The following is a 24,820-nucleotide window of genomic DNA, read 5'->3' on the forward strand; positions in this document are numbered from 1 at the left end:
AATCCAAAGCAATGATGACGTGTCAGAGTGGTGTCTTATCCAATTAAATGGAGGGCCTCTTAATTTTATCCTGTAGTAGTTCTCATCTGCCCACTGACTAAAGCAAGATTTCCTACTGTGACTTCATATTTAAAACGATAAAGCAAGTTTATCAGATACTGAGCAGGTCTGACGGCATCTGCGGAGAGGAATACAGTTAACGTTTTGAGTCCCATTGAGTCTTCATCAGAACTAAGGAAGAGTCATTCGGACTCGAAATGTTAACTGTGTCCCTCTCCGCAGATGCTGTCAGACCTGCCGAGTTTTTCCAGGTATTTTTGTTTTTGTTTTGGATTTCCAGCATCCGCAGTTTTTTGCTTTACTGCATTGTTTGACCTGCACAACGTGCACACTGATTTTTGGAACTCTCTAGTCGAGCTTTATTGACTTCAATCATTTTAGCCACTGAGTTTACATGGGTCCTGAGGAGATAATGTAATTGGAATAAATTCATAGTTTTCAGTTTCAATTTACGGTTAGTGGCTTTGTATATTCCATACTACCATGATCACAGTGCTTTCTAAAGATAGCTAGTGCTAGTAAGAGTGTGATGATACTACTTTAACTTCAGTGATCCTAACTCAACGCTATCACCACAACTGTTGAATAAGTAAACTAAATAATAATCCCACATTACCTTGGATGACAATCACATCGATTTGATTTGATATCTGAAAACGTTAAGGGTTCATCACCTCTTTCACTTTGTGTCTGTTGTGACAGCATGTCATCCCACACAAGGTTAAATTATAAAATCAAGAACTAACAAAATCTTTCAGAGTATGTGCTTCCTTCAAGGGATTCCACAGTATTTATTTGGGTGCGATTTGATACAAGTTGAACATTGAATTTGGATTCATAACATGTTTCCAATCTTTTACTGGTTCACCAAGACTGAAGCTCTCCACAGAAGATTTGAATTCTGACTACATGAGCAGCCCAGCTCATTTGTCACTCACAGTATGATGCGGATGCTTTGCGTGCCAACTCAGGTGAACACCTCAGTGTCTGGAATTTTGTCCTAACTTCTGATTTTTCACAAGTTTCCAAAGGCAGCTCAAATGAAAGTGGCCGAGCTTCTTGGCATAACTGGTACACAATCCCAAGTCTCGCATGTGTAGAGCAGATTGGGCAGGACTGTTGGTCCCCAGACTTTCAGTTTGGTAGGGAGTCTTACTCCTCTTCCTTCCCAGACTGATGTTTGAAGTCTGCCAAAGGCTACACTGGCTTTAGCAATTCTTGCATGTGTCTTGTCAATATGGACAGCTTGAGAGAGTGTGCTGAGATTAGTGAACTTATCCATTGCTGACGGATTCTGGGATGTGCACTCACAGCAGTTAAAAGAAGTGCTACAAGGACACATGGAAGAGTCCACTTAGGAGTTATGATATTGACTGTAAGTCCTGGGAGAAGCTCACCCAGGATCGCTGCACCTAACGCAACCACTTTTTAATTTTGTGTGGCCTCCTTCACAAGTGCATATCTGAGGCAGAGAGAAAATCCCAAACCAGCAGCTTGTTCAAATCTCGACCACCTGCGGTACCCTATCCTACCGGCAGCCCAACCTTCCGGGAGCAGAGTGACCTTAGCGGTCACCTACGTACCCACCAGAATCCCAAACACCCTGGATGACCGAGATGGAAGATGCTGGTTCATCTGTAAACACAACACTACAAAGTTTTCCTTGTAGTAATTCTATTTATTTATGAGATTATACCAGCCATTTAACCCTGGTACAGCTGTGCATCACAGACCAAGTAGAAGGCAATTGTGGTGTGACAGCTTCATTCATTCCCCAATTTAATAAGTCCCATTGGGATTGTCTAAATTAGAGAGAGGCTGAGCTTGAAGCGGTTCAGAGTCAGCCTTGGGATCTTCAATGGGCTCTCCACTGTCTTGGATGGGATTTTGGTCTCTATTTTCACACTGTGCCTCAGCTTCAATTGAGGAAGGCTGTAGAAATAAAAGAATATTGATACAGAATTCTTAAAAAATACAAATAAAGGGGACAAAAGACACAAGCTTATTATAAGCTTTAGAGTTAAAAGAGGGCAGAGTGCTGCTTATAGCAGGGGTTTTGCTTTTGGTTCTGAACCTTTTGCTTCTGAAGCTACCCTTGCTCCTCCCCACCCCATTCCACATTATAAAAACTTCATGGACCTTTGTAGCACAAATAGATTTTCCAGTATAAAAATTAGTTAAACAATTAAACAGTTATTTATTATCTTTGTTCTGCTTAATGAGGTTTGTTGCTGGTATTGAGCAACGTTTCTGCCAAGAGAGGAGATTTAAACCCTTAGATATGTAGTCGAAGGACTCCCTCTGATCCATTTCCCAGATCCACAACCAAGGGGGTGGATTTCAGGCACAGGAAACTCGTTTCAAATGAGGAAAGACTCTGGGTAAAAGCAAATTGATTAAGTATCAATCTCAAAGTGAGGATTTCTCTGCTATAAACCCTTTTAATGCAGGATCATGCATTTGGTGAATGCCATTCAATTTAAACATTGAGAACGTGATGGTGGCTGATGCCCTCCATATGCCCTTTGTAACCTCACACACCCCCCACTGAAGGCAGTTGCCACATTTCTGGCCAAAAGGGGAATCTCCAAGACTTGGGAGGACAGCCATTGGAGGCATTCCCCTGGAGATTGGACCAGTGAAAGCTATCCCTGTGCTCTATACTAGGAAATAGTCCCACTACGCTGGCTAAACACTTGGGATAAATTTGGGGGCCTGTAACCCTTGGTTCTGTGAATATGCAGCTAAACCCTCTACAGTCAGGTCAAAAGGATCTGTCTGGGATAGTTTGGAATCACATATTGGATCTTGTATGTGCCTTGATTATAATTTACTGGAACTATTGTTGCTCCAGCACTGGTGTATCAGGCACTAAATGAGTGTCTTTAATTGTCACAACTCAAGAGGATCCAAGGAGTTTGAATTCTTGCTTTAGCCTCCCTCACCATGTTCCCTTTCTTTTTTGGAGCTGTCCCAAGTATATTACATTTAATATTGAATCTAAGAGGCCACTGGAGTCAGAAGCTCTTGTTCTGCTTTTCCTTATATTCATGAGATTGAACATTTGTGTCGAAGAGATTTTCATCACCCGATGCCTGTAAAGCCCAAAGTTCTGTTATAGACATTTTCCCAAGTGGCACCAAGAAACACAATGATCGAGATGAATGACAGATTAATCTGCTACTCCTGGTTCACTAGACCAAATTAATATAGGCTGCCAAATGAAGGGGAATTATCCATTGATCGGTTCACTTCCCTTGTGTAATTCAGCAAGAAGAATGCATGGACTCTGTTTAAGTGAACAAACCAGAGAGGAAATGTGAATCTTCACATCTGCAGTTCCTGGGGAGCCACTGGGTGGCAGCACCATGCCATGTCCAATCACGAACTAAAGCTGGTGCTTCAGATTAATGTAAACTTATTTCTGGCTGATGTGTTAGAACCTTCACCCGACTGAGAGCCCTAGTTTATGTCGTCAGTTATATAGCAGGTTCAGTGAGTGCAGAACTAAATGAGTGATGCATAAATATTCTGTCCAAGAGTCTATTGGCTCTGAAGAAGAGTCACATGGACTCAACGTTAACTCTGTTTCTCTCTACACAGATCCTGTAAGACCTGCTGAGTTTTCCCAGTATTTTCTGTTTTTATATTAGTTTGACTTACTGGCCTGATTGTTTGGAAACAATTGGGTAATTTCCCCTTTGTGCCCAGGAATATTGGTACCACTGTACATAGTACTCGTTCCAAGTGCTCCTCCATAACAACTGACTATCTTCAGTCACATGGATGAAGGGCAGTTATAGGATATCATGCCTATGAAGTAACAACTCAAGAGCCATTATACATTATAGTTTGAACTGGAGTTTTCAGAGTTTATTATACCAATACTCAGTATCTCTTGTTCAGATTCAGGCTGCAGTTCATTATTTGAAAGAAAGGTTTATATTTCACAATCTCAGGGTGTCCCAAAGTACTTTGCAATAAATGAAATACTTTTGATGAAATCACTGTTGTAATGTAAGAGACGCAGGAGTCAATTTGCACGCAGGCAAGGTTCCACAAAATTGCAATATGATAATGACCAGGTCATCAGTTATTTAGCGATGTTGGTTGAGGGATAAATATTGGTCAGAACACCAGGCTGAACTCCCCCACCCCTGATGTTCAAAATAATATCATGGGATCATTTTTATCCATTTGACAGGGCAGACATAGTTTAACTTCTCATGCAATAAGAGGAAGAAACCTGACATTGAAACTTATAGACCCATGAGCTCTGATAGGGAAACTGAAAGCAGGATATGGGATACAATATGTTGTATTTGGAGACCTCAGTGCTTAGTTGCATGGCATGACCATGGGAAGTCTAGGTCCTTCCATGTCAAATTCATTGATTTCTCCAAGAAAGGTGAATGAATGATGAATCAAGAAAATCCAATTCATGTTTTGCAAACTTTCACAAAGGGAATGGGACATTTCTAAGAGGGGAGGAGATATCTTTACATGTAGGTTTCACAAGAGTGGTCTCACAAAAACAAAAGATGTTTTTTCTTAGCGATGCAGTATATTGTGCATCAATCTACTGGGAAGCAGTGTGATGAAATGCAGATATGATCTCCCTTATGTTGAGATCCTTTTCTCAGTCACACTTCCCCCCCACTTTACAAGTTCAAAATCATTTCACTGATTTTGGGACATAGTGCGGTCATGAAAGGCGCCATGTAAATGCACATCCTCTCGATGAAAGGCAGTAGGAAAACAAGCAGAATGGGCTGGAAAACTCTTCACCCCAAGCTCTGGCATTAAAAAAAAAGCAGATCAAGAGGCAATGGAAATGATACGTTGCAATGGCAGCTCATATTCAATTGGTCACTTACCTCATTGACACTCAGGAGTTGCTCCAGTTGTTCTAGCATAGCATTGCAATAGCTAATGTTACACAATAAAACCTGCTGCCGAGCTTCAACGTACTGCAGTAGTTGTTGGTATGCAGGATGATCAGGCACAACCTATAGCAGAAAATAGATGGGGTGTTTGAGAGAGATGCCTTTGACCTAGACAAGCTAAGCAGTCATTTCTACTATGCAATGAAACTTAAAATTAGAAGACATTGTTCTAAATAGAAGGGGTCTAACAGTAATACCAGGACACTTCTCTTCACACACAGGGTGGTGTACATCTGGTAGTCAGGCCACTAAAAAACTATTGAGGCTGGGGGTCAATTGAAAGTTCGAATCCAAGGTGGATAGATTTTTGTTGGGTAAGATACCCAGGGATATGCAACCAAAAGTGATGAATGGAGTTAAGAAACAGATCAACCATGATCTGATTGAATGACAGAACAGACTCAAGGGGATGAATGGCCTCCTTCTGCTCCTAATGGACAGCAAAGTGTCTGATGAGAAAGGTGTTTCTCTCATGCCAACTACTTTCATTGGCACAAAGGTTCTTTTGTGGAAAGATAATGACAAGAGTAATAGTTAAAAATGCAAGTTTCTTTATTTTGGAGAATTTTTTAAATATTATGCACCCTGGGCTCAATGATTACACACAGCACAGGAGCCTCCACTGGTATTTATGCTTCACATGAGTCTCCTCTAACCTTACTTCATTTAACTCTCCCAATTTATCCTTCTGTTCCCTTCCTCATGTACTTATCTAGCTCCCTCTTAAATGCATCTATGTTATTCACCTCAAACGTTCCATGCGGCAAGTTCCACATTCTCTCCACTCTGAGCAAGGAGGTTTCTTCTGAATTCTTTACTGGATATATTAGTGGCTCTCTTATGTTTATAGTCCTAGTTTTGGACTCTATCACAAGTGGAAACATCTTCTCTACATCTACCCTATCAAATCCTTTCGTAATATTATGGACCTCTTGCAGGTCACCCCTCAGTCTTCTCTTTTCTAGAGAAAGGAGCCTCAGGCTATTCAGACTTTCCTGAGGTACAACCTCTCCATTCAGATATCCTGGAAAATATTTTTTGCACTCACTCTAATACCTCCATGTCATTTTTGTAATACGGAGATCAGAACATTCCAAATGTGGTCGAACCAAGACTCTATAGGTGCTTTACAGTGTTGGGCCGTAACTTCTGATGGAGTAGCAATCGAGTCGGATTGTCACTCCGCTTGAAAGTACTTAGCTGGAAATCCAGGTGATCCTACCTGGTCCGACCTTCCGACTCAGGCCGGGCAAGATCAGTGCAGTGCAGCGAGCTCCCGGGGCCTAACGTCGAGGGCAGTTCAGTCGCAGGTAAGGAAGCCACGCTCCTTTTTTTACGGCACTAGCTGCCGCAAACCAGGTAAGCTTAAAGGTCCAGCCAGGTTTAAAGGTTTTTGACAAGTCAGAGAGAAGGTAAGTGTATAAGGTAAGGGAGTAGGATTTTGGGGTGGGTGGTGGGGGGTGTGGGCGTAGGGTGGTTGGCAGTCAGCCCGGGGTGGGGGGGGTGGGGTGATGTGGGTCTGTACAATAGTTACCCAGAAGCTAGAAGTGGTTTTAATTCTTCTAACTTTGTCTGGGTAACTATTGACATAGCCCAGTCAGAACCACCTTAAGTTTGTGACTTAAATCACGTTTTCGGATGGTTCCTAGTGCAGCAGGGTAATTACCCATCGAAGTTTGCACTTCCGGGCAATTGCCATGCAATTGTTATCTGGGAACTTCTGGGGTGGGGGTGGGGGGGGCCCAGTACATCTTTGGGATACACCGCCCAACTGCACTGCCCTGGAGTTCAGAAGTTATAACCCAGTGCCTTCACTTTTTAAAAATTCCATGCCTTTAGAAATGAGTCCCAGTGCTTTGTGTTCACTTTATGACCTTATTATCCTGCATCGCTACTTTAAATGATTTGTGAAGCTGTTAATGGAGATGTCCATATTATCTTACATAATAAATTTTCTATATATTATACACCTCAGGCAGTACATACTCTACCCAGGAGTGACGACAGCGTGAAAGTGACAATCTTTATAAAACTCAGCCTTGAGACGAGATCACAGCTCTATAGTCACACTCAACCATTCATTATTTTGAAAACAATGCAAACAACACAGCTCCTACCTTCTTGCTGTCCTTCATGCTTCACGGACAGGAACAAAGCAACAATTCAAAACCTTTTATGATCTTCAAATTTTCTAAAACACGAAGGTTACAAGGTCCAGTACATCACACACAAAGTGCTGCCCCGTTCCACATCCTTTTCAGGAATATCAGAGGCTGCAGCAATGTAAAAGCTGATGCTTTACTGGTCACTACTTCAATTGGGTTACTGCAACTTATTTTTAATATTCGTTCGTGGGATGTGGGCTTCACTGGCTAAGCCAGCATTTATTGCCCATCCCTAATTACCCTCGAGAAGGTGGTGATGAGCTGCCTTCTTGAGCCGCTGCAGTCCAAGTGGTGTAGGTACACCAACAGTGCTGTTAGGGAGGGAGTTCCAGGATTTTGACCCAGCGACAGTGAAGGAACGGCCGATATATTTCCAAGTCAGGCTGGTGTGTGGCTTGGAGGAGAACTTGCAGGTGGAGGCGTTCCCATCCATCTGCTGCCCTTGTCCTTCTAGATGGTAGTGGTCGTGGGTTAGCAAGATGTTGTCTAAGGAGTCTTGGTGAGTTCCTGCAGTGTATCAATTTATCATTTAATAAACTCCAAACCACCATTCACACATAATTGGTGCTGATGGATTTATTACTTGAAGTTTTTTTTAGGAGGTGTGATTCTGATCTGAGCAGTGCAGATCACAATAGAATCTAATTCAATCTGGGCTGATTTCAGTTTGGGGAGCAGAATTACCTCTCCCACATTCCAATGTCATTGCGCTGGAAGTTGTAATGGGGTCGGGGGTTGGAGAGAGGAGGTGCAGCAACATGTGTTCTCCCACACAAGGGCTTGGAGGCAATAATGGGGTGCTACATTTTCCTCCTAAGTCTCTGGGTGATGGGTTTAATTCGATTCAGTTCAGCCTCCGGTGGCATCCATTAGGTAGTGCAGGATGAATCAGAACAGGATGCAGGCTCAGTTCTCATCTTCACTATATTTGAAATACATTCTGATACTTTGTGTGCAAACATGGTGACATGAGTTGTTTAAGAAACCTTGAGTTACAAATTGTCCTTTTGACCAGAATGAAGTCATTGTCCCGTCCAGTAGACAGGAAGGAAAATATATATGTCAACCTAGCTACTCTATAAAATTATCTTTTTAAATGGGCAAAGGTCTAGCCATGACTCATACCAAAGGAATTTCTAACCTTCAGAAACCAGCAGGGATTTTGTTACCTTTAATGAGGTGCTAATGCCCCTGTGGCTGCAGAAAATCAAATTCCAAAGAAATGCACCCACACCCTTTACATTTCTAAGGCACAGCTCTCACCAACGGAGATGATATGTCTGCAAACGACCAAAGTTACCTTGTCTCCTCTATTAAACACTTCAAGATTCCAGACCTGAAGATATACATCCTTTCTCCAACACCCAGGAGAAGTGGTGGGAGGTCCTCCCCCAAGCTGCTAGAACCTGCAATCTTGCCATGTGGCACTGAACCCAGGCAGTTTACCATTTTACCATGGAACAGGTAGCAGCAGAAAGTGTTCTGTCCAGGTAAACTGCCTGGCCCTCATTTATACTGGAACATTGGAAATTCTGTACCTGTGCTAATAAGACTCATTCATTTCTATGTGCTTTTGCCCATTGTGGAAGTCCTCGCTTCTGGAAAGTCAGATCACCCTGCAGCAGTTTCAACCTGCTAACCTCTGGACTTTTGATTCTGGACTCACATGAAACCTCTTATTTTTATTGTGGTCCTGCCCTGTACCCCATTCTTTCCCTTACCCCTCTTTTATAGTATGAGTGCAAACAGGGGCGGACGTTGTGAAACCCTTTCCCTCGTCGTGTGCTCGCGCAAAAATAAGCCAACTCTCTTATTTTACCTTATCTCGAGTTTGCTGTGGGGTTATTAATAGAGGATTGGATCACTCCAAACTGAGGGGTTGGGGAAAACACACCACCACTTATAAAGGGGGAAATCAGAAATCAAAACATCTGTTTATGGACAGGTAGTGAGAGGAGAAACCAGGGCTGTTTAAATTAATCCCCCTCCTGTCCATAACAGAAATTAGGAGCTCACATCCAGGATTGATCCAATTTGAATTTGACCAGAGTCCAAGTTAAGAATTCAGCCAAATTAGAGATAAAAGTCAACTGGAAGCCAGAAGAGGGAAAATTCGGCGATTAGAACTAATTTTAAGACAAGTAACTTACCACAGCAAGTTCCTGTCCTAACACTGAGAAAATGATAACGTTTGATGCCGAAATGTTTGTTCAGCAAGAGAATCGAAGTGGGGAAAGTTTGGAGACCCCTAGCTCAGATCAATTAAAAGCTGTAGCTAGGGAGATACATCTCTTGCCCAGCAAGACCAAAAGAAAAGAACTAATCCCTATGTTGGTAGAACATCTGGATCTGGCGTTACCAGTGGAGCAGTTAAATGAAGAGCTCAATCATGACTCCAGATCTCCTCCCTTAACCAATTTCAAGCTGGAAAAGTTTAAATTAGAGCTAGAATTTAAAGGAGAAGGAAAGAGAGAAAGATAGGGAGTGGGCAAAGAAACAGGAGAGGGAAAGAGAGGGAAGAGAAAACAAGGGAACAAGAAATTGGAAATGGAGCTAGCAGCTCGAAGGGAGAGAGAGCAGACAACTAGCTGAGGCAAAGGAAAATCTCTCTCTACCCATCAGCATCCCCTATCCCCCTAGCCTGGAACCACTCTCTGAGGCCCTCAAGTATGTGAGATTCCTTCTCAAATTTGAAGAGAGTGATGCGGAGTTATTTTTTAAACCACCTTTGAGAAAATAGCAGGACAGCTAAAATGGCCGTCAGAGACCTGGACATTTTTATTTCAAGGGCAGCTGTCAGGTCAGGGAGAGCCCAAGAGGTCTACTCCATGCTGCCTTCTGATGTGTCCCGAAATTATGAGCAGAGTAAGGTTGCCATCCTAAGTACCCATGAGTTATCCCCGGAGGCATACCACCAGCAATTCTGGAATGCTTGTAAAAAGCCAACCCAAATCTACATTGAGTTTGAACGGCTGAAACAAATGGTGTTTGACCGATGGATAAGATCCCTAAAAATCCCATGCACCTATGAGGGGTTGCGTGAGCTGATACTGTTGGTGGAATTCAAAAATTGCCTACCCTCCAACCTGCGAATACACTTAGAGGAGCAGAGAACCCTCACAGCCAGGGGTGCAGCAGTCACAGCAGACAGCTATGACCTCACCCATAGGCCTGGAAACTCAGGCAGACCCTTTCCAAACTGTACCCATGAACATTGGAAAGAGAAGCAGGGCGATCTGGATAGGAAAGGGCCCCACCCAGAAAAGAAAACACAAGAGAGGGTGCGAGAAGCCCCCAGGCAGCCTGAAAGGAGAACTCCTGGAGGCCGGTGCATTCTCATTGCAACAGAATAGGCCGTTCCAGACCTGAATGCTGGAGATTGCGAGGCAAGCCAGTTGGCCTAGTCGGGCTTCTCATGAGTAGTTCCCTGAGGAATGCCCCAATGGGTGGTGCAGCAGAGCAGACAGAGCCACTCACTACAGAAACTTACCCCTTCCAAGGGCACGGAACTGTGTGTGTCTGAGCCAGACAAACTGCCAGAGTGTTTCTGGAGTTTTGTACATTGAGAGACAGTGTCCCTCTACCTGGCCCAAAATGTGAGCAAGTCTGTGGTACTGCTCCAGGACACAGGGGCCACTCAGACCTTGATGTTAGAAGGAAACTTAAATCTACACCATCCCCACCCAATCCCCCACCCACCCGGCCATCAGAGTCCTCCCTGAAGGCCAAAGACCTCAATGGAGTGGGAGCAGGATCTGTGTTTGCACCCCTTCGTAAGGTACACCTAGAGTGTGACCTTGTTTCAGACCCTGTTACAGTTGGAATTGTCCCTAAACTATCTGTAGCAGGAATTGATTCCCTCCTTGGGAACGATCTGGCTGGCAGCATGGTGCTACCCAATGGGAGAAATGAAGCCCATGCCAAGCAGCAGAAAACTGCAGAAGGGCAAAAAGTTGGAGAAGGTCCGAAGGCCCAAAAGGGTGGGATAGCACCCATAGACCTCGAGCGAGAGCTGCTCAAAGGTAGCAAGGCCGGAGCTAGGCCAGTATAACTAAATGGGGTCCAGAGAAGGCCCCTAGAATCTGCAATAGATTCCCCAAATATCCCCAAATCAAAGAGGGAACAGGGAAGTCCTAAAGCAGGGAAAGAAATAGTGAGGGAGATGCTCCACATTGTGGAAGAGCCTGAAAGCAGACAGGGTATTAGGCCTGGAAAGGAAAAGGTTAAAGACTTGCCTGAAGTATGGCTGGCAGAAACCTTCTTTCTGGCATTAAATAGGGACAAAGGGAGTTCCCAAACCAATAAGCAGAGAGGGAGGCAGATGCCTCCCCTAGCCAAAAAGCCACTAGAGAGGGTAGCTAGAGCGGCACCTCAACTTCAGGGCAGTGGTGTTCTAGAGGACAAGGAACATGTTAGGCTAAAGGCCCCAGCCAGAAAGCCAGTGATTGATTTCACTGACCACTTTACCGCGAATTTAAATGTGGAGCTGGAAAGTTCCCAAATTGGCCCAGAAAGAGTGATAGTGATGCCTCACATAGTTGATAAGTCACTTGGAGGTACAGCGAGCTAACCATTCCCAGCGGGCAGTGGTGTCCCAAAAGACACTGAATCTATCCCACAATTGACAAGCAAAGGGACCCCAACCAAACTGGATCCCATGTTCACCTTCTATCAAACAGAATTGCAAGATGGCCAGACAGAGTTAACTACTCCCTTTAAAATTATCCATAACCCTCCCACCAGGCTACAGCCCTGTAGCCATATCTGGTATGGATGCAAGAGAGGCCCCTGCCAGAAGGCCATCTTCCTGTCTTCCCAATCCAGAAAGGCTGTGCCAAGTTCAAGGGCCAATTACCCACCCATTGCTGTGCCAGTCAAAAGCACCTAACACTGGAAACTGGAACTCTCCAGTTGTGCTAGCGCCTGAGCTGGACCCCAAACCGGAATCCCCTAAAGAGGCTAAGGACCCTTTAAAACACCCCACTCTCCTGACCCTCAGCCAAAGCCCAGTCTCTGGGTCCGAACACCTGAGCCCACGGGTTACCGAAGTGGACAGGCAGGAGCTAGGCTGGACAAGAGCAGCTCAGCCCTATGATCCGAGGGCCTGGCACCCACAGAGTGAGATGTCCAGCACTGCCCTGAGAATCATGCTGAGTAGCTTTACCATCACCTGGCCCTGAGTGCTAACCACCCTGTAAAACCCCCAGACCTTTCTTGAGGATACGTAATTAGGAGGTTGGAATGCTTGACCCCCAACAGAAGGAAGACTGAATAGACTTCCTATGCAGGAGGGGACTGCCAACCAACCAACCCCCCCCCCCACACCCCCCAACTGTGTCTGATGTGCCAGCAAGAATGGGAGAATGCCTGTAAAATTCTCCACTTCCTATCTTCCTTCCTCAAGACTACATTAGAAAAAATGAAATGAAATGGAATTAATTTCATTTTTCTCCAACGTGGGAGATTTGACCCATCCAGAAAACAGGAAGGAAACTATATATCTATGTCTGGCTACTCTGTAAAGTTATCATTTTTTTTAAATGGGTAAAGGTTTTTCCCTGACTAGCTAAGACTCATACCGGAGGAATTTCTAACCTTCAGAAACCATCAGGGACCTCGTTATCCTTAAAGAGGCACTAGTGCCCGTGACTGTAGAAAATCACAACTCCAAAGAAATGCACCAACCCTCTTTACGTTTCTAAGGCAGAGCTCTGGCCAATGGAGACGGTATGTCTGTAAGGACAAAAGAGACCCTGAGTCCTCCATTAAACATTTCAAGATTCCAGACCTGAAAAAATACATCCTTTATCCAACACCCAGGAGAAGTGGTGGAAGGTATGTCACATGACTTCCCCCAAGCTGCTAGAACCTGTAAAATTGCCTGGGTTCAGTTCCACATGGCAGTCTATCATTTCACCATCTGACGGGTAGCAGCAGAAAGAGCTCTGTCCAGGTAAATTGCCTGGCCCTCATCTACACTGTGAATTACTGGAATATCGGAACTCCTGTATCTGGGTCTATAAAACCAATGCCTCTCTACATGCCTTCTTCCATTGTGGAAGTCCCTGCTTCTGGGAAGATGAATCGCCTTACAGGAGTTTCATCCTTCTAACCTCTGAAGGAATACCCTACTGGACTTTTGATTCTGGACTCACGTAAAACCATAACTCTTATTTTTATCATGGTCTTGTCCTGTACCCCTTTTTTACCCTTATCCCTCTATTATTGTATGAGTGCAAACAAGGGCAGACACCCCTTCCCATGTTGTGTGTGCACGCAAAAATAAACAACCCTCTTATTTTACCTTAGTTCGAGTTTACTGTGGGATTATTAATAGAGGATTGGATCACTCCAAACCGAAGGGTTGGGGAAAACACACCACCACTTATAAAGGGGGAAATCAGAAATCAAAAACACCTTTCTGTTTACGTACAGGTAGTGAGAGGAGAAACCAGGGCTGTTCAAATTAATCTCCCTCCTGTCCGTAACCTCATTAACAAAAACATTACTGGGTCCTACACATTTAAAATTGAACTTTTTTTTTGCCTTATGAAGTATATGTTAATGAGATTACATCTTGGCAGGGAGCAACAATTTTATTGATTGACACTTTAATGGTTTCCACATTTGATCCATTCCTTGCCTCACCAACTAAATGGTTTCCAAGCTTGATCCATTCCTTGCCTCACCAACTGTACCACATACCTCCTGAGCAGAATCAATAGCTGGCTGCTGTACGGAGTCAAGGCTCTCTTCCTGAATAATAGGTGTGGATTGCAGTGGAGAATGGGGCTGATGGTCCATGATTTCTTCAGCTATTGTCAATGCTGAAACAGAATTCTCCAACTGCAAAACAGACACCAGACAGATTAATTTTGAAAGTATCAGTGATGTACCAGAGTATTTACAAGCCTTGGAAAGACAAACAACTTTTAATTTTGGACAAGAGGCAATTACGTCACCATCTTCATACAGCTCCTAACAGTAGCACGTACCACAGAGTTAACATAATTTAACTATTTCCCCAAATGAATAGATTAGTAATATATAGTAATCTGAAATCTGCTTTACCATTCTCAATTCAGCATCAATTAGCATTCAAGAGGCCAAATTCACCATCAAACTTTAGATTTTCATTTTAAAAAATGTAACAAGTTGTTAAATCAGAAACATTTTCATTCAAGTATCACAAAGGTGGGAGCAACAATTGTCCACACTCAGTTCTCAATCTTATGTTCCAGTCCTCTCTGGATAATCCAGCCTGCCCTGTTTTTACAGTGCAACACACACACATCTGTATACTCATTCTCCAAAGCAGAGCCAACTGGTAAAAATAACCAATTTTCTCATCAAACTTTTCTCTTTGGGGTGTAAGAATTTCCCTGAGAGCGAATGAAAGGAACTTACTTTTACCTGGTTACTGAATTCCTGCTTTTGCCCCCCACTAGTCCAGAGCTGTTTGAATAATTTTAGAGAGCTGAACATTAGAAATTCAGAAAAACTTTGAAGCACAAGTTGATGACATAAAGAAAAACATTTCAAACTGAGAGGCAGAGGTGCAAGAAATTGTAACAGCTCTTAATGGAGGATTGTTTAAATAGCCCACTTTCTGTGCTGAAAAATCTGCTTATAGTCCCACTCACTTGTGTGACTCAGGTTGGGCTGAAACCTGGGCCCAGAGACAACAGGGAGAAATGTTATTTGGGAGGGGCTGTTGGTAATCTTGTTCCACTGGAAAATGCTGACACCCCCTCCCATTCAGAATTGTGCTTAATTTCAGCACCTATAGCTGAAAGTATTAGGTGATTTAAACATTTCACAAGGGATTGAACCTTTATCAATTAGATGTGGAAAAAACAAAGTATAAATGTCAATGTTATTCAAGCAAAACACCAATTTCTAGATTAACAGCACTATTGCTTTTCTTAATATAAATCCCAACATACAAAACATTTCATCTCTTGAATAGCACAAAAAAATCTTAACCTCCATTTGATTGATTTAATTTTGTCCCAGATCAGTCAAAGCACATTGCACCCACCATAGATTCATTGGATTTTAATCAGTTTACCTAATTGAAAGTGATTAGCTGCAAACTTTACCTCATTTGCCATAAGTATCCAATCAACAATTGGCAGGTTTAAGGTTGGGGTCACAGTCTCTTTGGAAAATGCAAATGGCCTGAACAGCATAAAAATTATTTTTGCAGTTTTATCCACAAACTAGAAGAAAATCAAAATTAAGTGAAGAAGATTGAGGGATTACCTGGTTGAGGTGCTTAAAATTATTTTTTAAAAATTGGAGAGGGTAGGTCTTCTTCTGTTCTCTGTCAAAAGACAGGTCCAACCCAAAGCACCACAGGTAGGACAAGGAGGCAGATCCCAAATCCACCCCAGCAGGGATCTAACCCCATTCTGTTGGCTGCAATTTGAACCATTCCAGCCATCCATCCCTCCAAGAAGTCTGAGTTGCAGTGACGATGTGCATTTCTTGTTGTAGTCCAGAGCTATGGATAGCAGTCGTAGAGGCTCCAAATTTTGGCTGTCCAGGAATCTCTCCCACTCTTACTGCCTGCCATTGGCATGTGTTGCAAGGATTTATGATTATCGACCTGTTTTGCCATGTTATGAACATATCTTCCTTGACCATCAAGTCCTGGAGTGGGTCTTGAATCTGGAACTTCTGACTCAGAGGCAGGGACACTACCCATTGCACCACAAGACCTCCAATAGGGTAGATACAGAGAATCTATTTCCTCTAGTGTTTTCCTCCAGAACAAGGGGACAAAATCTTAATATTAGAGCTAAGTCAAGCTAAGGCATGAAATCAGGAAGCACTTTTGCCACAAGGATAGTAGAAATCAGGAAGATCTTTCTCCAAAAGGAAGCTAAGATAATTGGAGCTTTCCACACTGATTTCGATAGATAATAGTTAGGTAAGGGATATGGAGAAAAGGCAGGTGAATGGAGTTGTGGTACAGATGAGCCATGATCTAATTGGCCTGTTCAAATTAAAAATAGGTACTGGGGAATTTAAAGTGCCAAAAAAATTAAGTTTTGACTCAATGAAACAGTCAAAATCTTCTGTCATCTCCCCAGTTGCAGAAAGTTATATTCTCTGAGCACCCAGGCATGTTCCAGGGATTGAATCATGGCCACATTGTTAACTGTTCATAAACAGGTTGGAGGGATTTGTCAGAAAAATTTGAGATCGTTAGCAAATTGCTGAATGTTGCCTGAATATAAAGTTATTTACAACTAGAATAAATCTGTTGTTAATTTGCCTTTCCATGTTGGATTAAAACAACATGAATAATAAATGTTTCAGAAAGATGCTGTGTACTATGCTAAAATTGCTGAGTAAATGACCACAGGTTGACCATCTTCAAGTTTGCTCTCTGGCCACTAAAATACAGTTCAAGATTGAACTCAAAATAACTCTCCTCACAAGGCGTCTGCTCCATCCTATACCTGATGAGCTGGTTAAATTACTAACTAGAGTTAGTAACTATCAGTCGGGTGGCTGTGTACAGGGGCTGGCAATGGAACCTCTCTTTTCTGGACTGTGGTTGTAGCTGCACAGTGAAGCTCAGTTTCACCAGGCTGGAGAGGAACTAATACACAATGAGAAAGATTGTCAGTAGCCATGTTGGGGAAAGCATAACACAGCATTCCCCATCATTGTCCCTTTACAATAGCTGAATCAAACTCAGATTAGTTGTTATTAACATTGAGTGTGATACTGAAATAAGTTTATTGCCTCAAAAGTTAACTAAACTCACCCTCATTATTCCTTTCAAAATTCATCAGCCCTAATCAACTAAGGGATTTTGTTTTTATTGTTCTATTGAGTGATTTCAGAAATATTTATGTTCATCACCTGATTAATGACATCAACTTGGATGAGTCACTTAGCCCAGTAGCTGAAAGAACTTAATGAACAGCTATTTTTAAAAAATTTGCTCACGGGATGTGGGCATTGTTGGCAAGGCCAGCATTTATTGCCCACCCCTTATTGCCCTTGAGAAAGTGAGCTGCCTTCTCGAATCACTGCAGTTTAGTTCATGTGGTGTAGGTACACCCACTGTACTGTTAGGGAGGGAGTTCCAGGTTTTGGACCCAACTGCTGCTTGCAGATTGCCTGCAAGTCATGGGACTAATACATCATATCTGGTTGAGGTGGTAATGATTGACAGTATTGTAAGATACATACCCTTAAAGGTGCCTGTACATCATATCACAACATCCATTTTTCTACCTAAAATTTTACCTTTAAAGAATCAATTTACATGAGTGCAGAAGAAAATAACACTGTGTCTGAAGATACTTTAGCACAGAGTAATAAATCTACAAATCTCTGAAATGTATCGGTGGTTTGCTTATCCGTTCAGCTTTAGTTATGGCGATCTTTTCTGGTGTTGGCTATACATTTTCAGAACGCTGGTTAGGTGTCTTTTTGTTGCTTCTGAGACCGTGTTCTGTTTGCAGTAGAATTGCTCTGTGTTTCTGGTTGTGGTATTGTTCTGATTTGACATCAGTTTAGTTGCATTATCATACCATTTGGTGTTCGCACTTGATACAATCTTGGTTTTGGGCATGAGCTGGTGATTTCTGCTGGATTCCAGGTGCCATCAGTTTGGTGCTGAACTTAAACTTTCTGTCTGATGTTCAGGTTGGGTAATTCATTACCTGCATGATGGTCATGGACATTTTTCATCTCTCCCTGTCTCTCGAGTAGTGCATCACATACTCCTGAGAGTGTTGATGAGTAATGACTGGAGAGGTTTGTCTGTACTTGTCTGCTGAACAATAATTTCACATTGGTTCAGCAGTACGATGAAGTCTGCACATTTGGAATGGGTATTGTTATGCCCGTGTGAGGAAGGGTGAAATGACACCCCTATTCATCCACTCTATGTTTGACTGTAACAGGGTTTTTAGTGCATTTAGCGAGGATGTACTTTGCCAATTCTGTAAGACTCCCACTATTTATGCCTTTAGGTTGTAAAGAATTAGTCAGACACATTTTCTTAGGTTAAACAAAGAACAAGGTAAGTTCATTGAAACTATTTCCCAAACTAATAAATAATAGATAAATCACAACCACCATTCACACATCACAAGCATTCACCTGGGCCCACACACACACACCATTTCAGATGGCAGAGTAAGAGGATAGGCTCATAGGATTTTTATAGTTTATGAAAAATAAAACAGAGGAGTATATGATTAGCTGTTCTTTGGCTGGTCTCGATGTGGCAATTCCTAGCTACGATTGTTTTGTTCAGTTGTCTTCCTGGGTGTAGTTGTATGGAGCAGATTTCCACGTTTTATTCCCAAAAGATTTGCAGTAGATTTCTCTTCTCAGGATGATTACTTTGCAAGACTGGGCACGATATTTCTGGCAGAGAGAGGCAGAGAGGCACACAGCTTCAAGAGCCTATGCTCAGTACAGCATTGCCTATTGTTCTCTCTCTCCTGCTTGGTAAGGTGTCCTTATAGTACTTTGTTGGCTGTACAGTACAGAGAAATTCTATTAGTTCATGTCTGCTGCAGTTAATGTTTCAGAATAGGCAATTGCATTTTGATGTCTCATCTCAAAAGCATTTGAAAAGTCTCAGGATAGTGTGAAGCCAACAAGGGATGGGGTCTTCCATGCTTCCTAAGGGTTTGAGTGTCTGTTTTTCAATCCCAGTTGGTGGATTGCGAGACTATGTGTATTGTAGCAGTCTGAGCAGTTTCGCATTGTCTCTTAGAGGGTTCCAGTTTTTTAAAAAATCCAGCTAGAAAAGAAAAATTTGAAATTGTATCTTTAAAAAGCTCATGACAGTTTACATACTGATTCAAACCGTGCCATTCAGCCTGTTGGTTGATGATCTGCTTGGCAGAGTTAGGTGATCCTCTCCCAGTGTAAACAGAAGGTTTCCGATGGAGCTCCTCGTGGGTCTCTGGTCCTCATCATTGTCTTGATGTTGCCATGGATGGTGACCAAGGACAGGTCCTTGGATGCCGGTAGGTCTGTGATCACTGGGCCCATGGTGTCCACAATATAAAACATCTGGGATGACCATGGTGAGTTTTTGTAGTGATACTTGAGTGTGGTGGATCCCAGGGATGAATCTCCGAAACTACGTGGTGTGTTTGGCACTGGGCGGTTGAATCATCACTTGCCACTTCTGTGGGTTCATATGTTTCAGTGTATGGAGTGGAAGGGTGTTTGCACCTGTACCGGTATACAATTTTGCTTATAGGTTATCCTGGCCCTTCATCTGTGACATATAATCTGGACAGTGGCGAAGGCTTCTGTTGGTACCTCTGTGCCAATATTTTCACTGTGCAGGATGTCTGCTCACTTTGAGTGTTGATGTTCTGACTTCCTCATCACCTGACTGCATAGCTTGGCTTGACATTTTGTTGATCATGACTTGACACTGTTTGGTACGTGCCCTTGGATGGTTGGAATGCTGTACATGTCTGGCCTCTGTTGGTGGTTTCTCATGATGTTGAACCACTTGCTTTCACCTCTACTTTCTGCATTGGTGCTTCCAGTGTCCTCTGGTGCCACATGCCTTGCAGACAGTGATAAAAGCTAGAAAGATCTCTGGACCCATGAAAGAGGCCGCATCACCCGAGTTGCATAGTGGCTTGCCTATATTGGCCAATGGTGGATGAATTATGCATAGCCTGTAGACTCTGACTACTCATTAGTATGGCTTCATGCTTGCATATGCTTTGCTGTAGTGCTTCCAAGGTGTAACCTTTTGAGTTGTTCCAAGATGTCTTTTTGGAATGCTTCCATTGGGATATATGCTATCACGAGCTTGATTAGTCTGTTGGCTAGCTCTGCTGCCGTGAAGTCGCAATCACACCCCTTGTCTCTGCATCCTCTTATGAATTGGTCAATGGTTTCTGTTGGTTGTTGCCTAAAAGATATGAATTCCAGACAGTGTATTCTGAAGTTGAGCTTCATTCTAATTGATCTTCGAATGTTGACCATATTTTGTTCGGATTTTTCAGATGGTCACTGGATAGACCTGATATGTTCAGTCTTTGGAGGCCTTCATTACCTATAGCAACTTTAATTTTTAAGAGTTTTCTTTCTGGTTCGGAGATATTGAGGGCCAGAAAACACAGCTTGATATGTTGTCGGAACATAGCCAACTCAGATGGGAGATCCATTGCCTTCCAATCGAGTGTTGGAAGTTTTGTGGTCATTTTTTAGCTTTTTGTAAGATTTTTAATGCTATTTGGAATTTTTGACAGCTATTCATGTTTCTCCCTGCTCTTTTAGAATTAATTTAGCTCTGAGTTTCAGTGCCTTTAGCGGCCCATGCCATAGCTGGTAATAGGTTACTGCTTGACTGCAATTGGGGCAGTGTTGAGCTCTTTCTGATTTTTCCCTGTTTAATTCTAAGATCCACCCATGAAGCAGTGATTTCAGTGGGAAAATGGCTGCAAACTTCAAAAATGAAAGCAAACAGTGAAAAGAGCTATTTTGTACATGTTTCTTCTAACTGTTAGGGGTTATTACTGTATAGATTCTTCATCCTAACTTCATCTGCGGTAATGAATTCACCTGTCTTGGAGTTCTACTTGTAATGAGACCACTTGCAGTCTGACAGTTAATTTCTGTTCCTGCTTAAACTTTGCGGTAGTTAAACTTTTACTAATTGAACTCTCCCAGATTTGAACAATCTTACTGAGACCCAATGCCTGCTTGCTGGACAGAGGTGCAATCCTCGAATGAAGGGATGCTGAGTAGAATCCCGACAAAACTGCAGAATCCTTACATATGATGAGTCTTGATAGTTGTTTCACTTTCACACCAGCTCTTTTTTTCTGTTGGATGTGAAGGCGTTGAGGCTTGTATTCTGTTCGGACAAGTTTTCAAAAAATCCGCTGTCACCCTGCTACCATGTTATGTTCATCTTCTCTTTGACGTAAACGTACCAATCATGCACAAGGATTGGTGAAACAATAATGTGGGTTCTTTATTTGAAGATAAGACTGTATACAGATAGTATTCACTGGGAGCTAAGTATAGTATATCTGATCTCTATCTTGCTGCTTGCAGACTGCCTACAAGTCATGGGACTAATACAATGTGTGGCTTGGAGGGGACCTCTAGGTGTTAACCATGACTCAGTGGTAATACCCTTGCCTCTGAGTTGTGGGTTTAAGTCTCACTCCAAGGTCTTAAACCTCAGCTGACAGTCCAATGCCGCACCAATTGCCAGTGGTGCTTTCTACCAAATGAGAATTGGACCCTGTCTGCTCTTTCAGGTGAATATAAAAAATCCTGCAGCACTATTTACATGGAAAGCAGCATCCTGATCAATATTCATACCTCAACCAACATCACAAAAACAGACTATCTGTTTATTATCGCAAGCTTGGTGTTTGTAAAATGGCTGCCATGTTTCCTTCATTATGAATTATGATAGTGACTACACATTATAAAGAAACATATTCAATTGTCTGTAAAGTGCTATGGATTGTGAAAGGTGCTGTATAAATGAAAATCCTGTTTTTTAACATGGAATTATGATAAAAAGTAAGCCATTGGTGCTTAAAGATCTGAAATATAAAGGAGGAAATACTGTAAATGCGCAACAGGCCATGCTGAAAATGGGCTCATGTATCAAGTCTGGTCTTTAACAGAACATGGTTATTGAAGGGAGAGCAGAATTCAGTGAAGCTGCTGCGACTCCAAAAGTGAAAGGTATTTTTTTTTTGTAAATTTCTCCACTGCAGCTCTCATTTTTGATCATGTGTATCTTAATCGATTGTGAGTTACTGGTATCACAGGGGATCCAGATACCTACCTTTCTTCTTTCTAAGGACGTTTACTTAGTTCCTCCTGGCTAAATTGTTTTTTGCCAGTCGAGGAAACTTCAGCTTCAAAAGAGATGACACAGCCCCAGAAATGTTCTTACCTCAGAAAAAGCCTGAGATATGGGTTCCTTTCACAACCAGTAGGCATCACAGTTTGTGGAATGTGTTTTAGATGCCAACAGCAATATTACAATTGCTGATTTGTTTAGATGTTGGTCTATTGGACATATTTATTCATCATGATCTATTGTTTGTTCATTGTATTAATGGTGCCCAAGGGCACTTGTTATACTGATGTAATGTTTCTGTTTGGCGCCATCTTGGTGTGATGTCTCTCCACAGGTTTATCAAAAATGCCTCGGTATGGGTCTCACAACACATGAAGATGAGTAGATGAAAGTGGAGTTTGCAGTAGATTTAGAAGTCACTGAGGTAGATGTGAATGTTGAAGGCACAAGATTTATTGCTTCCTCTCCTGAGAATGTTGATTTCAGTTTTACATCTCTTATGAAGCATTTTCTGACATTTCCAAGCCTATTGTGATTCTCATACAGATACTGGGAACATTTCCTTATATCAAAAAAGTTGCACCAACTGGACGTGAAGAAAATAAACCTTCATGTAGGACAACAGCCAGGTGAGCCCAAGGAAATTCCCATGAGAAAAATGAAATGGATTTAAAAACCGCATTTTAGCCGTTTATTTGTTACATCGGCATAGAAGCTAAACAAACACACCCGTAACCCGGATTCTCTGAAACCAACCATTCATTGTCTGCCTCAAGTTCCTGTACATCTAGAACAACAACTTGGTGGGGGAACCAACAAGATGGAAAAACTCCCTGACCTCAACCTCACCAATCTGCCTGCCGCAGATGCATTTGTAGGAGTGACCACCTTTGTGGAGACCGAGTCCCGTCTTCACGTTGAGGAAATCCTCCATCGTGTTGTGTGGCACTACCACCGTGCTAAATGGAACAGATTTTGAACGGATCTAGCATCTCAAGACTGGACAATCATGAGGCGCTATGGGCCATCAGCAGCAGCAGAATTGTACTCGAACACAATTAGTAACCTCATGGCCTGGCATACCCTCCACTCTACCATGACCACCAAGCCAGGGGATCAACCCTGGTTCAATGAAGAATGTAGGAGGGCATGCCAGGAGCAGCACCAAGCATACCTAAAAATGAGGTGTCAACCTGGTGAAACTACAAAACAGGACTACCTGCATGCCAAACAGCATAAGTAGCAAGTGATAGACAAAGCTAAGTGATTCCACAACCAACAGATCAGATCTAAGATCTGCAATGCTGCCACATCCAGTCGTGAATGGTGGTGGACAAATAAACAACTCACTGGAGGAGGAGACTTCACAACTATCCCTATTCTCAATGATGGGGGAGTCTAACACATCAGTGCAAAAAAGAAAAAGGCTTGAAGCATTTGCAACAATCTTCAGCCAGAAGTGCCGAGTGGATGATCCATCTCGGCCTCCTCTGGAGGTCTCCAGCATCACAGGTGCCAGTCTTCATCCAATTCAATTCACTCCATGTGATATCAAGAAATGGCACAAGGCACTGTATACTGCAAAGATTATGGGCCCTGACAATATTCTGGCAATAGTACTGAAGGCTTATGCTCCAGAACTTACCATGTCCCTGTCCAAGTTCCAGTACAGCTACAACAGTGGCATCTACCTAGCAATGTGGAAAATTACCCAGGTATGGCTCCTATACACAAAAAGCAGGACAGATCCAAAGCGGCCAATTACTGCCCCATCAGTCTACCCTCGATCATCAGTAAAGTGATGGAAGGGTCATCAACAGCACTATGAAGTGGCACTTGCTTAGAAATAACCTGCTCACTGACATCAGTTTGGGTTGCGCTAGGATCACTCAGCTCCTGACCTCATTACAGCCTTGGCTGAAACATGGATAAAAGAGCTGAATTCCCAAAGTGAGGTGAGAGTGACTGCCCTCAACATCAAGGCAGCATTTGACCATGTCATCAAGGAGCCCTAGCAAAACTGGAGTCAATGGAAATCGAGGGAAAGCTCTCCACTGGTTGGAGTCATACCTAGCACAAAGGAAGATGATTGTGGTTGTTGGAGGCCAATCATCTCAGTTCCAGGACATCACTGCAGGAGTTCCTCAGGGTAGTGTCTTCAGTCCAACCATCTTCAGCTGCTTCATCAATGATCTTCCTTCCATCATAAGGCAGAAGTGGGGATGTTCTCTGATGACCGCACAATGTTCAGCACCATTCGCGACTCTTCAGATACTGAAGCAGCCCTTGTCCAAATGCAGCAAGACATGACCAATATCCAGGCTTGGGCTGACAAGTGGCAAGTAACATTTGTGCTACACAAGTGCCAGGCAATGACCATCTCCAACAAGAGAGAATCCAACCATTTCCCCATGACATTCAATTACCATCACTGAATCCCCCACTATCAATATCCTGGGGTTTACCATTGACCAGAAATTGAACTGGACCAGCCATATATATGCTGTGGCTACAAGAGCAGGTCAGAGGCTAGGAATCCTGTGGCAAGTAACTCACCTCCTGATACCCCAAAGACTGTCCACAAGGCACAAGTCAGGAGTTTGATGGAATAATCCCCACTTGCCTGGATGAGTGCAGCTCCAAAAACACTCAAGGAGCTCAACACCATGCAGGACAAAGCAACCTGCTTGATTGGCACCCCTTCCACATTCACTCCCTCCGACGAACAGTGGCAGCAGTATGTACCATCTACAAGATGCACTGCAGGAACTCACCAAGGCTCCTTAGACAGCACCTTCCCTACACAC

General features: G+C 42.9%; 1 protein-coding gene across 1 annotated transcript in view; it reads right to left on the minus strand.

Moving 5' to 3' along the window:
• Positions 1-815: 815 nt before the first annotated feature.
• Positions 816-24,820, minus strand: part of LOC144695874 (uncharacterized) — a 41,391-nt gene continuing 17,386 nt past the window's right edge. The window contains exons 2-4 of the mRNA XM_078566926.1: positions 13,877-14,017; positions 4,938-5,069; positions 816-1,992 (exon numbers count right to left, since the gene is read on the minus strand). Of these exons, the coding sequence (XP_078423052.1) occupies positions 1,840-1,992; positions 4,938-5,069; positions 13,877-13,975 (384 nt within the window). The 5' untranslated portion in view covers positions 13,976-14,017 and the 3' untranslated portion in view covers positions 816-1,839. The remainder of the gene's footprint in view (positions 1,993-4,937; positions 5,070-13,876; positions 14,018-24,820) is intronic.

Source organism: Cetorhinus maximus, chromosome 21, assembly GCF_964194155.1.
Source record: "Cetorhinus maximus chromosome 21, sCetMax3.hap1.1, whole genome shotgun sequence".
NCBI classification, from domain to species: Eukaryota; Metazoa; Chordata; class Chondrichthyes; order Lamniformes; family Cetorhinidae; genus Cetorhinus; species Cetorhinus maximus.